Genomic DNA, 16194 nt, shown 5'->3' with positions numbered 1-16194 from the left:
AGCCGTTTGGCACCGGAGCGACCATCCACACACGCACACACAGGCACACACACACACACACACACACACACACACACACACACACACACACAGAGACACACACACACAGGAGCAGGGAAACAATCAATTTCCAAACGGGATCATTTAAAGCACTTAAACATTTGCTGCTCATCACATTAATATTTCATCTGCTGTCATTGTTTATGAAACAATGACGCGGAGTCGCTGCTGTTCGTGTGTGTGTGTGTGTGTGTGTGTGTGAGAGGACATTTGTCTGCTGATCACAGCGTTAAAGGCCTTTTTTAAGGGCTTTAGGTTAAGGGTTAGGGTTGGATATTTAGTTGTGATGGTTAAAGTCCTCAGTGAGACAGCTGTGTGTGTGTGTGTGGGGGGGGGGGCTGTTTCTTAAACACTATTAACTGGAATTGATCTTTGATCTTTTTTGACACACACACTGACAGACACAAAACATCTTCATTTTCATCTAAATATCATTATAATTATGATTATTGATAGATTATAGATCATAATGTCACCTCCCATTTTGAAGACTGGACCACAAACTTAAATTGTGTCTTATTTTTGTCTCAAACAGATTTAAAATCAGGCCTCTGTTCATCAACAAGTGTAAAATTAAATCTACTGTAGTGAAAAAAAAGATCAAGCTATTTTAACATAATAAACTTCATAAGTTACAGGTCAGTGTTTAGTGATGAATTAGACTTAAGTCAGTTCACAGAACTACGACTAAAAAACAATGTTAAGGTTTTTCATCACTAACTTTACCTTTAAATAAAAATATCAAAGTTTCCCCTTAAGTTAAGTCATGAGCTGGTTTATATTTTTAGTTGTGACGATGACTCATGACAGTTCTGTAAAATCCGTTATTTAAGTAAATTAAATAAATGCATTTTAAAGTCTATCATAATTATCTTAAGTGTTATTGACGTTTGTCATGATTTAGTTGAACTGATTTAATCTTGTGAAGTTGTTACATTTTGACAATGATAAAGTTTATTCGATGTTAAATTAATGACTTCATTACAAAAGTGACAACCTGCAGTCCCAACACAGCCCACCAGGGGTCTGCGACTTTCGTCACCGCTCTATACAAATATTATTCTCTTCTGTATAATAAACATGTCAATAAAACTTTGAAGCTTCAAATAAATCCGGTGAACTTTACTTTCATCACTATTATTATTTTGACTCATATCATTGACTAATTTAAAGCCATATCTGTAAATCCTGATATTTAGAATTGGCAAATGAATAATTTCCATTAGCTTTTTGGTAAATTAATAATAAAGTCTGATCTATAAATGTTCTATAATGTTATAAAAGTTCTGCGGAAAAAAAAAATTGTGGACCCAAAAATAATCTGCAGTGACCCATCTGTGGGCTTTGACCCAGTGTTTGTGAAGCAGTGATTTAAAGTGCACTTAGAGAGGAGGAATCCATTTAAAGTCAAACATGTTCCTATAAAACCTCTTTTTTTGTAATTAAAATATTTTTAAAATTAAAGTCTTTGCTCTTTTTTGTGGAAAAGGTTAAAATAAAAAAAGTGATGTTGAATTTCTCCTCTCACTTATTAAACTTCATCTCTCTAAACGTCAACATTAAACAAATTAAATCAACCACGTTAAAGCAAACAGAGCAGGAGACGCTCACACATTCACACGTTCACACGTTCACACGTTCACACGTTCATATTCTCTGCTGTTTCATTAAAGATTTTTCACGTGTGACGTCACGTGACAAGAGAAACTTGGTCTATCTTTATTTTATTTGGCACTGTACTGTTCAACTATTAATCATTTAAATCAGAAATTCACTATTAATCCGTTCATAATCTGACTGAGTCCACAAGTTTTTTTTCATTGATTTTTGCCTTTTTTTTGTCTTTGTCCATTTTTCACCATTTTCTGTAATTAATCATTAAAATAATCTGCACATGAATCAAAAACGGACATTTTGTTATAGTTTCCCTCTTTTTGTCTTTGTGTTTTTATAATTTTGTTGTGAGATAAAAAAAAAACCCTGCAGCTTTAAACTTAACTGACTCTGTTGATAATTCCTGTTCTTCGGTCTCACTCATGCACTCGTATGTTAAAATGAAAGACTTTTTATTTCCACATTTATAAAAGTAATTCTCTTTTACATCAAATCCCTCCCCCTTTTTCTGTCCAAACCTTTTTGCTGTGAAACTTCACCAAAAAACTTCACAAAAAAACGTTTCAGGGAGTTTTCAGGGGAAAGTTACCGAAGAAAAAAACAAATAAATGAAATAAAAAAAGCAATAAAATAAACAAAGATCCAGCAAATATATACGAGAACCACTCCACAAGTTTGATATCTGTAATATACACTTTCACCAAAGGAGATTATTAACAGTTGAGAGGTTTTTTTATGAAATAATTATTATAATAATAAAAACAGAATAATTCACCACATGGACAGGCAGCTTCACCTGGACTCCAGTTTAAAAAATAAAGACTCAAACATCACTCAGGTGTTTTTTCTTCTTCTGCAGGTAAAAAAAAAATCTGCTTTTTAATAAACACCTGGACATTTTTACTCTAAAACCTCAACTAAGAACAAGAAGAAGATGATTTTTAAATATGGACTGATTTCTCTGACAGTGTTTGAATTGTCCTCGTCTTCACTGGATCAGTTTGCTCTGAAAAAGACTCTTTAAAAGTTGTCTTTCCAATAAAAGGCAAAATATTCTTATTTACAGTCTGTTTGTTTTGAAACCACTGCTCATCACATGGAGAGAAAATACAATTATTATCATTATTATTATTATTCCTTTGGGTCATGTGACTTCAGCTTATTCAAATACATATTATAATAATAATGATAATGAAAACAGTCTGTCAATACTGAAACTGGGATTAAATAAATAACATAACTTAGATACTTTTTTTACTTTTTCAGGATGAAAAATAAATAAAGTTATTATAAATAAAAGCAGAAACAGTAAATCTTCAGTTTGAGTCACGTTTTTTTTCTCGTCCTCCGTTAAAAAAACGTCCTTTTTTTCCCTCTTGTTTTGATTTAAATCAGTTTAAGTTTGTCCCGCTTTCCTTTCTTCTCGTGAGTCTCAGACGGGGGAGGAGGGGGAGGATAAGGGGGGAGGAGCTGGGGGAGAGGGTTCACCGCTGCTGCGTGGACCGGGACAGGACACCGGACATGGGCGGCAGCGGCGGAGGCGGCGGCGGTTCGCTGCCTCCCTGGACCCCGTGCAGCAGGATCCGCGGCACCAGCGGCCTCTGCAGGCCCGGCGGGGGAGCAGTGGGGCCCCGGTACAGGTAGAGGGCCGCTCCGGGGTCCAGGTTCGACACCAGGCTCTGCGGGTAGAAGTACGGGGAGGGGAACATCCGCTGCAGCGCGGAGTAATTCCCTGCTTCCGCCAGAAGTTCTAGTCCCACCGCGGTCTGCCTCTTCCACTTAGTCCTGATGGGGAAAAAAACACCAAATACTCCTTTAATTATTCATCACTCACTAATACTAATTACTAATAACAGAGTGTCGGATTTTTTTTACTGCTTTGATATTTTGTTACAGAACAAACAAGGAAATTAAAATTATGACTGGAAAAAAAAACCTTTTCATAATTGATTGATTTGTTGATTCATCGATTAGTTGATCAAACTTGGAAATATTCATTAGTGAATTTTAATAATTTCTTTGTTATATGAGGGGAAAGAAAACAGAAACTCTTCACATTTAAGAAACTTGATTTAATGATTACGTGATTATTGAAATAGTTGACAATGAATGAATGAATGAATGAATAGATTAATAATGGATGAGTTGTTGCAGCTCTAATAAATAAAAACTCTTTTTCTTTTCTTGTTTTGTCCACAGCTGCTGTTTAACTGTGCCTCGTCCTCTCAGGTGAATAATTCATCACAAAGATAATTGAGTAGATATATAGTGGTTTGTTGTGAATTATTGATTTGCACACATGCAACGCTGCATAATTCATCCTCCAAAGTGTTGTTTTTATATTTATTTATGTGCCGAAGGTGAATGTGAGTGTGTTTCTCTGCACTGCTCCACACCTTTTTATTTATTTACACTGAAGACTCTGACACCAGGCTTTTAAAGTGGATTCATGTGATCCAGTGTAAACATGAATCTGCTGGAAATCAGACAAACTTTTCTCACCTGTGAGTCAGCTGTGATTTCATTTGTTTGATTTGAAATGAGATTCATGTTGAAGCTCCGTGTGTTTTCTATGTTTGCGTTTGAATATTTTCTGAAACGTTAAATCCAGCTTTGGTCTCGTGGGATTTTACAGCAGAGACAAATCAAATCAATTAATCAGCTGCCAATCAATAATTTCTCCTTGGACCACAGATAAAGGAATACATATTAATACAGGGACAATTCCTATGCATACATACTTAATAATAAGTCATGTCCGACATTTTAAAGTCAACTTTAATTCATATTTACTGAATGTTTTTATTGTAAAATAAAAGAAAATCCAGATTATTTTCACTCTTGTTAAAGTGAGTTATAATAAAAATAGATACATAAATACATTCATGCTTCCCATTAAGTACCAAACGATTAATCGTTTTAATGTGACTCATGTGACCTTCAAGAGTCTCTTCAGGACCAGAATCAGAACCAGAGCCAGTCTCTGCGTCTTTATGGTTTATTGTTATCATTATTATTATTAGTAGTAGTATTAGTATCGTTATCATTATACGTTTTATTTTGAAATACCTGCGGTTCTGGTACCAGGTCTTGACCTGAGTGTCGGTCAGGTTGAGAGAAGCCGCGAGCTCCATCCGGTCCTGCACACTCAGATACTTCTGCCGCTCGAAGCTTCGCTCCAGCTGCGCCAACTGGTGGTCAGTGAAGGCCGTGCGCGCTTTTCTGGGCTTCTTCAGCCGAACCTGAGGACTTTCTCTGCTGCTGGAGATTTCTCTGTCCCCCTCCTCCTTCACTGCACACACACAATAAATACATAATAAATAAAAGAATAATTAAAGGATTAAAACATCACCTGCGCTAAAAACGCAGAAACACAACAAATATCAGTGTCATTACTCACAGGGATGATAATAATAATAATAATAATAATAATAATACAAATATGTTAGAGTGAGACTTAAGTCTCTAATGAACTTTGTTTGATTTTGAATTCATTTACAAAAACCATTTCAGCAGCACGTGCTGCGTCAGAGGCGATAAAAATAAACATATTATAGCTCAACACAAACTTTTCTTACTTTCTGTTTCAATGTTAGAAAATAAATGTAAATTAAATGTAATTATTCACATTTAATAAAAAAAAAACCTGAAGTTTGAAGTAAAAGCTGAGAGCAGCGAGTTTAGTGTGAGAAAAATAAATAAATGTACTTTATCACATATTTGATTCACGCTTCACTAAATTCGTTTTTTAATGTTTACATTTTACCTCAGTTTCTTTCATTGTTGAGAAAATGATGAAGGTGTTTTTATTTCTTGTTGAAGTCTTTCTTTAGTCAAAGTTTTTCAGCTTTAAATCAGACGCCGCTCCGGTGTCACGTGACTGCGCGAGCTTATTTGACTTGGTCTGAAATTATTATAAAAAGCTGTTTCAATATTCACTCTTTTCAAATGTAATATTTTCCGCCGCCACTCTTTGTTCTGCCGCCGCGTGTTTTCATGTCAGGATGAAGAGGAGGATGAGAGGATGAATGAGAGGATGAAGGTCCTGTTATAAGTGAATAGCTGAACAGCAGCAGAACAATAATCCGCCTAATTGAGCCACGAGGGAAGGACGAGTCTTTCAACCGCGACCGCACAAACTTCACAGCCGCGTGGAGGCGAGTGGAAACCAAGAGGCGCGAGACCGCGACTACAAATGTGATTATCACCGCAGACAAATGACACGAGACATCACAGCAGCGCGAAATATCAAAGCCGCCGCCGAGCCCGAGGCTCCCGCCAATCAATCAATACAACCGTCAATCAATCAACCAACAATCAGTCTACCACACACACACACACACACACACACACGAACACACGCGGGATTTTTTTTTTTTTGACGAGAAAAGCGATTTAAAAAGAAGTTTAATAAAAATAATAACAGCAATAATACGAGTGTAGTGAAATAAGAAGACTAAAAATAAAGAACAATAATCATAAACCAATAATAATAATAGTAAGGATGAAAACGAAAACAGGCTCATAAAATAATAAAGTGTGATATTTCATCACTGACTGATTTAATTTCACTGTTTCTCAGCTTAACGACGGTTATTGATTATTATCATCATCATTATTATTATTATTATTAATATTAATAATGATAATAAAGAAAATAAGATTAATAAAAACTATATCAAATAATATAAAGACGGATGTAAAAGTATACACTCACAAATTTTATTGCTGTTCATAAAAATCATTCTGTCTTTTCTGAGTTCTGAGTAAATGCAGCAAATTAAATTAAAATATAATTTTAAATTAAAATAACACCTATTTTATCTGATTTTATAACAGATAAAAAGTTATTTTATGTTTTATTTGCAGCATTTATTATTTTCCGTGTTCACTCACACACTGTGTGTGTGTGTGTGTGTGTGTGTGTGTGTGTGTGTGTGTTATAACTGACATGATTGAAAATGTTGATTTTTTTCCTCGTGTCATTTTTTTCATCTTTCAAAACCTCAAAAGTTTTGATTTAAAAAAAATCCAAACTTTATTAATTTGAATAAAACTGTAACGCACGCGCTTTTTGTTGTTTGAAAAAACCTATAACTCCCCATAAATGTAGCATTATGTTTCCTTATATAAAAACATATAGATGTCATTGATGTGATCGGTTGTTTGAGTAAAGCCGCTTGTTTTCTGCACCGTGATACGACACCCGGCGGCCTCTGACTTCAGCGTCCATTTATTTATTTCGTTTTTTATTGTTTAAAATCAATGTGGGGAAATTGTTTGTGTCACTTTTTCTGTTCAAAATGTATCTGAAATAATTATGAAATATTATTTATTTTTATGCTTTAAAAAAGAGCTGAAATATCACATATTTAATATCTGCCAATCAATTATTGTTTCCATTGTAACACAAATTTAATATCAGAAAATAACATTTATATACCAGTAATTCTTCAATTCTATTATTCGATTCAGTTTAAATTTCAGGGAATTGTTTTATTTATTATCTTTTGCTAATCTCTGCAGCTCAGGTTTTTTATTATTATTTAAAAAGGCGTGGAGCAGTGAAGTTTTATAATCTTTTATTTTACTTAAATAAATAAGGTGTGGCTAATTTTTTTATTTTATTTGAATGAATAATAAAATACAACTAAAGATCCACAAATAAAAACTGAACAAAAAGTAGGTCACATTTTAGAAACTTTGACATAAATTTAAGTTTAAAATAACTTCGATTTTTCCCGCGTGACACAGACGTGTATCTTCTTTACCTTTATATTCACTGTCTGAGGAAGAGTTGCTGTGGATTTTCTCCATAAAATCCTCGGCGATCTTCGCCGCCAGTCTCCCCGCCTCCTGCGTCGGTTGTCCGTTACTGGAATAAGGCGCGCACGCGGCCAGAGGTTTACAGTCCGCGAGGATGTCTCTGATCAGGAAAGACGAGGTGACGCTGCGCTGCTGCTGCTGCTGCTGCTGTTGCTGCTGCTGCTGCTGAGACCCCGCAGACATGTGCGCGTGATGCTGCTGCTGCAGGTGCGGTGGCACACCCACACCCACACCCACGCCACCACCGAGTCCGTGTCCGTGCCTCTGCCTCTGCGGCAGCTCATCCACGCACTCCCTGCGCGGTGAAGGCGGCGACGAGCAGCCGCTCTCCACGTCCGACCTGGGGCTGAACTCCAGCGGAGAGCGGCACTCCCCGACCACGCTGTCCGCCTTAGAGAGCGGACTGCCCGGCCTGTGCGAGAGCAGCGAGTCGATCCCGAAGCTGGAGCCGTTGTTGGCGGACGCCTCCATGGTTGTTGACCGCGGCCTCCTCCTCAAACGACCATCTGGTTCTTCAGGACAAGTTTGATGTCAGGGAGGAGAAGAGGAGGAGGAGGAGGTGGTGGTGGTGGTGAAGGAGTTCAAGAGGAGGAAGAGACTCCTTCTTCCCTGCACCAACAATAACAAACACTGTTTTCTCGCACACGTTAAAGGAAATTCATCCGCTATTTCCACTTTTTTCCAGACAAAAATATCTCCTTTCAAGACTCACATCCGCTTCTCTGCGCTTTAGTCTGAAAAATCTACAAAAACAAGCGAGTCGTCCTGAAACATCAAACTCCTGCTGCTGCTGCTGCCGCTGCTGCCGCTTCTGCTGCTGCTGCTGCTGCTGCCGCTTCTGCTGCTGCTTCTGCTGCTGCTGCTGCTGCCGCCGAGGCCGAGAGAGAAGACGAAAAACACGCAGTTTCTGCGCGAAAGTGTCGGAGCGAGAGCAGTGGCGGAGGAAAAGTGCGCGTGTGTTCAGCACCACGGACAGAGACACGCGCGCGTCACACCTGAGGAGGAGGAAGATGAAGGAGAAGACGAAGAGCAGCGCAAAGTGTTCACATACTTTGACTAAAACCTTTAAACAAGAGGAAGAAGAGTCCAGGACTGTTACTGCTGCTGCTGCTGCAGGAGGAAGAGTGACGCCGACGATGATGATGATGAGGTAAAAGTGGGTTAAAGAGTCACGAGTGCCGAGTCAAAGGGACGAAGGTGTGAAGAAGAGAGGGAGTGAGAGAGAGAGAGAGGGAGCAGAGGAGGAGGAGGAGGAGGAGGAGGAGGAAATCCCGAAAAATGAAACTTGAGGAAAAAGTCAGGAGCGAAGGTTTTAAGAGCGGCTCGTCCACGTGAGTCCCCAGTGACGAGTCTTCATTGGCTGAGTGGGAGCTGGAAGTGGAGTGGACCTCCCACTCACCCACTCACCCCCTCCCTCCCTCTCTCACCCTCTTCCTCACCCTCCTCCTCCTCTGATAAAAGAGACACTGAATTCATCAGGAGACTCAGATCCAAGTGTTTACAGGCAATTTTCACACTGTTTGCTTTCATTACATCATTGATGAGGCTGATAATGGAGTTATTATGAGCAGCAGCAGCAGCAGCAGCAGCAGCGGCTCCTGCTTCTCTGCTCTTCATCCTCTTCTTCATAATAATATATTTCAACTTTAGTTTTAACCTTTGGTTTTACTCTTTTTATTATAAACATAAAAAAAATTATTTCACGTTATTTTGACTGTTGTTTTCATTATTATTGGCTGTTTTGTTGCTACAAACAGAATAAATATAAATAAGTGATAAACACCTCAATTAAAACGAAAAAAAAGCTTCACAGTCATTTTGACTCATTTTACTCCAAATCTAAGCTTTTTTTCCTCTTCTTTATATTATCGTTCAATATTAAACCGAGATTTCACTACAACTTTAATACCAGGATGAGAATTTAATCTCATTTATTTATATAAAGCATTTAAAAAAATCTAAAATAAAAACTATTCTAATTTTAATTTTGACTTGAAGAGTTTTTTTCAGACGTAATTATAAAATGAATGTTTTTATTTGTCTGTTTAAAATGTTGAAATGTATGAAAATAATAAAGTCAGAACGAACAAAGCAGCGTTTAGAGAACAATGACGTCACAGTTAGCGGTCATTGATGTGACGCAGCGTGACGTTAAAAAAACTTTTTCTTTCGTTTTCATTGTTCGCACTTTTTCTCTCTAACACGCGTGAAATGCCGCTGCGTGAACTTTACTCTCTGCACAACAGTTTACCGCGCGACAGCCGCTAATAATCCCCTAACCCCGCCCCCCCGCCATCATCATCCCCATCATCGCCTCCGCCTCCGCCTCCTCGCCCCTCCCTCCCTCTCACGTGACCAGCAGATTGGAGGCGCGTCGCTCTCAGACACCGGCAGGTTAGTGAATCCGCTCCCGCTCCCAGGGGCCGCGATCACGGCTGCAAGCTGTCACATGTGAGGGGGGGGGGGGGGGGGGGGGCACGGGGCCGGGGGGGGGCGGGGATAAAACACACACTCTCTCTCACACACACACACACACACTGACTTGGCTGTTTGTCTGTGCTGAAGAAGAAGAAGAAGAAGAAGCGGTTGAAGATTTATTTTTCCCTCAGTTAAAAACGATTTAATCGTGAATGGCGGTTTTGTGTTGTTGACGGTGATGAATTTTAATTATCAGGACAATCATGAATGAGTGATATAAAAATACTGTCATCAACACACAGTCCTAGTGATTTATTCTGAAAGGCCACAGGGAGGATTATTTATTTCAGTTTTACAGAAATAAAGTTTTTAGATCAAATATCACAATATTATAATAATTATCAGTGTTTCTACAAAAGTTAAGTTCTAAACATTATTTTCTCTGATTATTTGTTTTTTTGAAAGAGTTCATAGTTCAGTAATAATCCATGAATCGTTACAGCGTGAGTGGATTTCATCAGTTTTTGAGTCAAATGAGTTTTAATCATCAGTAATATACAAATAATCTGATGAGTCATGAATTAAAAATGTTACACATAATACACAAAAATGTGGATGATCAATATCGCTGTGCACATGTCTATGTTTGTATACAGATATTTGTATATATATACACATGTATGTATATAAGTATCTGTATTTGACATTTTTTAAGTTTGGCTCACATTCATATAATAAATAAATAAATGACTATTTATTAATTAATTTATAGATTAATTAATTATTAATTATATTTCTTTATTACATACATATATATGTGTTATAAAGAAATATAATAAAAAAATGTGCTAATGAACAGACAGAGTTGGTTAAAATCAGATTGATGAATTATTTCTATTGAAAACAAACCAGGATTAACAGTGACCACATCAGATTATTTCCAGGATCATTTCATTTTTTCATTCCAGTCTTCACGGAGAAAACTCACATTTATGAAAATAAAATGTTTGAGTTAATCAACAATAATGTTGTTGTTCAAATAGAAAAGTGTGTGTGTGTGTGTGTGTGTGTGTGTGTCTCACAGGTCGAGCCATTCTTTTTTTCTCTTCAGGAAGTGGTGGTGAGTTCTAGGTCCAGTGCAACTGTTACCGTGGCAATGACACACACACACACACACACACACACACACACACACTGGTGTAGGTGGACAGTATTGATCTGTGTTAAAGAGAGGAAACTGAAATGTTTCCAGGGAATGATCACTGCTGAGCTTGTCCTCTCTCCGCCCCCCCCCCCCCCCCCCCCCCCCATGTCATTATGATTAGAAACAGGTGGAATTGATAAATCAGCTCATTTGTTGTAAAATCTTTAGTTTAAAGATTTATTTGTATTTAAAAACACACAAATCTAAACATTATTTCTGTATCGTTTTTCAGCAGATGAAGGATAAGAATAAGACAAACTCTCGTCAAAGTGTTTTATTAAACAGCTGCTGAATGAAATCATGAGTGTTTCGATCACGTGAACGGTGTGAGGATGAAGGTGCGTGAGGATGAAGGTGCGTGAGGGTGAAGGTGCGCGAGGATGAAGGTGCGTGAGGATGAAGGTGCGTGAGGATGAAGGTGCAGCGCTGCAGGTTCACTCTGAGCTGTCACTGCTCATCAACACGTGTTTTTACACAAACACTCTTTATTTACTCACATGTTAAATATACATGGAGACGGGTTTGTAACAATGTGTAAACTCTGGCACCTCTGAGGTTTTACAGCACACAGTCTGAGGAGGAGGAGGAGGGGGAGGAGGAGGGGGAGGAGGAGGGGGAGGAGACGACATGACTGTCAACAAACAAACAGCTTTATTTTTTTATAAAAGGGGAGGAAACTGCTGCTGTTACTGTTAATGTTAGTGCTGCTGTTATTGTTGCTGCTGCTGCTGCTGTTACTGTTAATGTTACTGCTGCTGTTACTGTTGCTGCTGCTGCTGCTACTGTTAATGTTACTGCTGCTGTTACTGTTGCTGCTGCTGCTGCTACTGTTAATGTTACTGCTGCTGTTACTGTTGCTGTTACTGCTGCTGCTGTTACTGCTGCTGCTGTTACTGTTAATGTTAGTGCTGCTGTTACTGTTGCTGTTACTGCTGCTGCTGTTACTGCTGCTGCTGTTACTGCTGCTGCTGTTACTGTTAATGTTAGTGCTGCTGTTATTGTTGCTGCTGCTGCTGCTACTGTTAATGTTACTGCTGCTGTTATTGTTGCTGCTGCTGCTGCTGTTACTGTTGCTGTTACTGCTGCTGCTGTTACTGTTGCTGTTACTGCTGCTGCTGTTACTGTTGCTGTTACTGCTGCTGCTGTTACTGCTGCTGCTGTTACTGTTAATGTTAGTGCTGCTGTTACTGTTGCTGTTACTGCTGCTGCTGTTACTGCTGCTGCTGTTACTGCTGCTGCTGTTACTGTTAATGTTAGTGCTGCTGTTATTGTTGCTGCTGCTGCTGCTACTGTTAATGTTACTGCTGCTGTTATTGTTGCTGCTGCTGCTGCTGTTACTGTTGCTGTTACTGCTGCTGCTGTTACTGCTGCTGCTGTTAATGTTAATGTTAGTGCTGCTGTTACTGTTGCTGTTACTGTTACTGTTACTGTTGCTGCTGCTGTTACTGTTACTGTTGCTGCTGTTAGTGTTACTGCTGCTGCTGCTGTTACTGTTACTGTTACTGCTGCTGCTGCTGTTACTGTTACTGTTACTGTTACTGTTACTGCTGCTGCTGTTAGTGTTACTGCTGCTGCTGCTGTTACTGTTAATGTTACTGCTGCTGTTATTGTTACTGTTACTGCTGCTGTTACTGCTGTTACTGCTGCTGCTGTTATTGTTACTGCTGCTGCTGCTAGTACTGTTAATGTTACTGCTGCTGCTGCTGTTACTGCTGCTGTTACTGTTGCTGCTGTTACTGTTACTGCTGCTGCTGTTACTGCTGCTGTTGTTACTGCTGCTGCTGTTACTGCTGCTGTTACTGTAAATGTTACTGCTGCTGTTACTGTTACTGCTGCTGTTGTTACTGCTGCTGCTGTTACTGTTAATGTTACTGCTGCTGTTGTTACTGTTGCTGCTGTTAATGTTACTGCTGCTGCTGTTACTGTTACTGCTGCTGCTGTTACTGCTGCTGCTGTTACTGTTACTGTAACTGCTGCTGTTGTTACTGCTGCTGCTGTTACTGTTAATGTTACTGCTGCTGTTACTGTTACTGTTACTGCTGCTGTTGTTACTGCTGCTGCTGTTACTGTTAATGTTACTGCTGCTGCTGTTGCTGCCGCCGCCTCTGGACCAGTCAGCCATGCAAATGCTGCACCTGAACACCATCAGGTAGTGGAGTTGACAGAAAATAATGAGAACCCGCTGAATCTTTTATAAGGTTAACACTCACATTTCCCAGTCAGCTGTCACACAAGAAAGAATTTAGCACATGCATGCGGGCGAAATGAACCTTCATCGTCTCATTAATGCTGACAGGGCCCAGGACCGGCAGCTCCCAGCACCGGCGCCGCCACCACCTTCGTTTTGTGTCGGTAATTTGCAGCAGAGACAGAGCCCCTTCCTCCTGGAGAGAGGAGGAAGAGGAGGAGGAGGAGGAGAGCGAGAGAGAGGGAAAGAAGGGGAATGGTGGAGTGAGTGCAGAAGAAAAGACGGAGGGAAGGTGGGCTTGTGGAGGAGGAGGAGGGGGTGAGGAAGGATGGCGAGCACGGCAGGAGTCTGATTCTCCTCTAATTGGAAGCATTGGGCATTGTCAACGGAGGATTTTCAGCTGCTCACTGACAGGTAGAGCCGTCAGAATGATCGCCCACTTGTCAGCGCAAAAGACCAATAAAAACAAACCACTTTTGATTTAATTGGAGGCCTAACTGTGTGTGTGTGTGTGTGTGTGTGCGCGCCTGCAGGCCCAGGGCCGTGGGGAGGTGGGAGGAGGCGTGAGGATGAGTGTGTGTGTGTGAGTGAGACAGAAATCATCACTGTAACCATCAGTGTTTCTTGTCTGTACCATCACTCCCTCAACTGCAGCTCTGAAGCTGGAGGAGGAGATGATGGTGGAGGTCATGGTCCTCCTGTGGTGAGGAGGTTTCAGCAGTGTCAGGTTCTGATTCAGTCTCTGGAGGCCTCTGTCTGCAGCAAGAGCCCCAGACTGAGAGGATCAGTCACATCATCAGTGAGTGAGCTGAAGCTCATGATCCCACGCTGATCCCACGCTGATCCTCCACGTCAACAAAGTAGTTATTTTACTCAACGTTTAAACTTTTCCACAAAATCTAAATGCAATCGCAGTAAATGTAGAAAAAAATTGCAGTTACACATTTTAGCTGCGGGGACACAGGAGCTGCTGGTCCTCTGCTGCCTCGTGTGGTCACTTTGTGTCACTGACGTAAATCTGAACATAGGATTTTAAAAGCCAAACTCTTAAAATTAGATGTTTGAACTTAGGATGGATCAACTACTTCTGTGTGTGTGTGTGTGTGTGTGTGTGTGGGAGAGTAAGTGTTTGTGTGTGTGTGTGGGAGAGTAAGTGTGTGTGTGTGTGTGTGTGTGTGTGTGTGTGGGAGAGTGAGTTTTGTTCACTTTGTGCCACTGAGGTCAATCTAAAGGGAGATTTTCAAATGCCAAATTTACAAAATAAGACAATACAACTTAGTGATGGAGGCAGCAGTGGAAACGGAAGTTAGTAAACCACTCACTCTCCCACTCACGCACACACACACACACACACACACTCACTTACTCTCCCTCCCACACACACACACACACACACACACTCACTCACTTACTCTCCCTCCCACACACACACACACACACTCTCTCTCTCTCACACACACACACACACACACACACACACTCTCTCTCTCTCACACACACACACGCACACACACACTCTCTCTCTCACACACACACACACACACACACTCACACACTCTCACACACACACACACACTCTCTCTCTCACACACACACACACACACACACTCACTTACTCTCCCTCCCACACACACACACACACTCTCTCTCTCACACACACACACACACACACACTCACTTACTCTCCCTCCCACACACACACACACACTCTCTCTCTCTCACACACACACACACACACACACACACACACACACTCTCTCTCTCACTCACACACTCTCTCACACACACACACGCACACACACACTCTCTCTCTCTCACACACACACACACACACTCACACACTCTCACACACACACACACACACCAAACCTCATAGAGAACATCAGTGTCATGTGACGTGTTGACAGAATCTGCAGAGGAAAGTTTGTTATTGTGATGCTTTATTGTTGTTCTCGTGTTGTTGACAATGACATCAAATGACTAAAAGTATGTGGTCAGTGTGTGATGACGCTGAGTGTTTACTTCTTTTTGTCATGGCCAAAGTTTGAAGGCCGTGTTTGGTATAGAACCTTCACCTTCACCTCACTCACGACTATGACCCGAACCCTGACCCTGAAGACCAGGACTGAGTGGGAACAAACACTGACGCTCCTCTGTTTTTATTCTTCTTCACAGAGTTCAACAAACACATCTGGTCCGAGGATCAGAGGAGATGGAGGGGGCGGAGCCAAGGGGCGGAGACTCGAGTGAGGAGGCGGAGGACCTGTGACCATCTATCATCACTGTCCCTCATGAGGAAACACCCGCTCCCTCAAAGTAAGGCCAAACCCTACTTTCCCTGACCTTTGACCCCTGGGCCTGATCTGGATTGAAGTGATTTCTGTTCACTGATGTTTCAGGATATTTGACTTAGTTTAGATTGAATTGAGTATTTTCTTCATATTTTCCAGACTGGTCTCTGAGAGACAGACGCTAACTGTATTCACTCGTATTCTGATTCTGGTTAACCCTATGAGATATGGAAATCTAAATCTAAAAACAACAGAAAATAGTGTCCAGAGATTTATTTATTCAAGAAAAACTGCGTCAAAAACCATGAAACAAACACGTTCCAGTGTTTTTGATCAGTTACTCACTGGAGCGGGATTTAAAAACACTCACACACTGAGCTGAAGCAGATTATTGTTGAACTCACCAGTTGTTTTCAGCTGTAAAGTGTCACAGTTCAATGTTAACCTGTCACGTAAGCTCCTCCTCCTCCTCCTCCTCCTCCTCTCACCTGAGTGATGGAGTGTTGGTGAGTTCACAGTGAGCAGGAAGCTCCTCACAGCTGCCACAGGGAGATGAACACATTGTGAACACAGGTTTCTCCTTCACTTCCTGT

General features: G+C 40.5%; 1 protein-coding gene and 1 long non-coding RNA gene across 2 annotated transcripts in view; one reads left to right on the top strand and one right to left on the bottom strand.

Moving 5' to 3' along the window:
* The window catches only part of LOC131446714 (uncharacterized), a 48707-nt gene extending 33045 nt beyond the window's left edge, over positions 1–15662 (top strand). The window contains exon 4 of the long non-coding RNA XR_009233958.1: positions 15486–15662. This is a non-coding gene — a long non-coding RNA (uncharacterized LOC131446714). The remainder of the gene's footprint in view (positions 1–15485) is intronic.
* On the bottom strand, positions 2785–7971 carry barhl1b (BarH-like homeobox 1b). The gene is made up of 3 exons (XM_058618121.1): positions 7446–7971; positions 4744–4966; positions 2785–3459 (listed from the first exon to the last, which is right to left on the bottom strand). The coding sequence occupies exons 1-3, from the start codon at positions 7969–7971 to the stop codon at positions 3159–3161; spliced, it is 1050 nt and encodes a 349-aa protein (XP_058474104.1). The 3' UTR covers positions 2785–3158.
* Positions 15663–16194: the final 532 nt, after the last annotated feature.

The sequence above is a fragment of the Solea solea genome, chromosome 19, assembly GCF_958295425.1.
Source record: "Solea solea chromosome 19, fSolSol10.1, whole genome shotgun sequence".
NCBI classification, from domain to species: domain Eukaryota; kingdom Metazoa; phylum Chordata; class Actinopteri; order Pleuronectiformes; family Soleidae; genus Solea; species Solea solea.
Note: the sequence above shows the minus strand (reverse complement) of the source record. Positions and strands in the feature narration are given on the sequence as shown.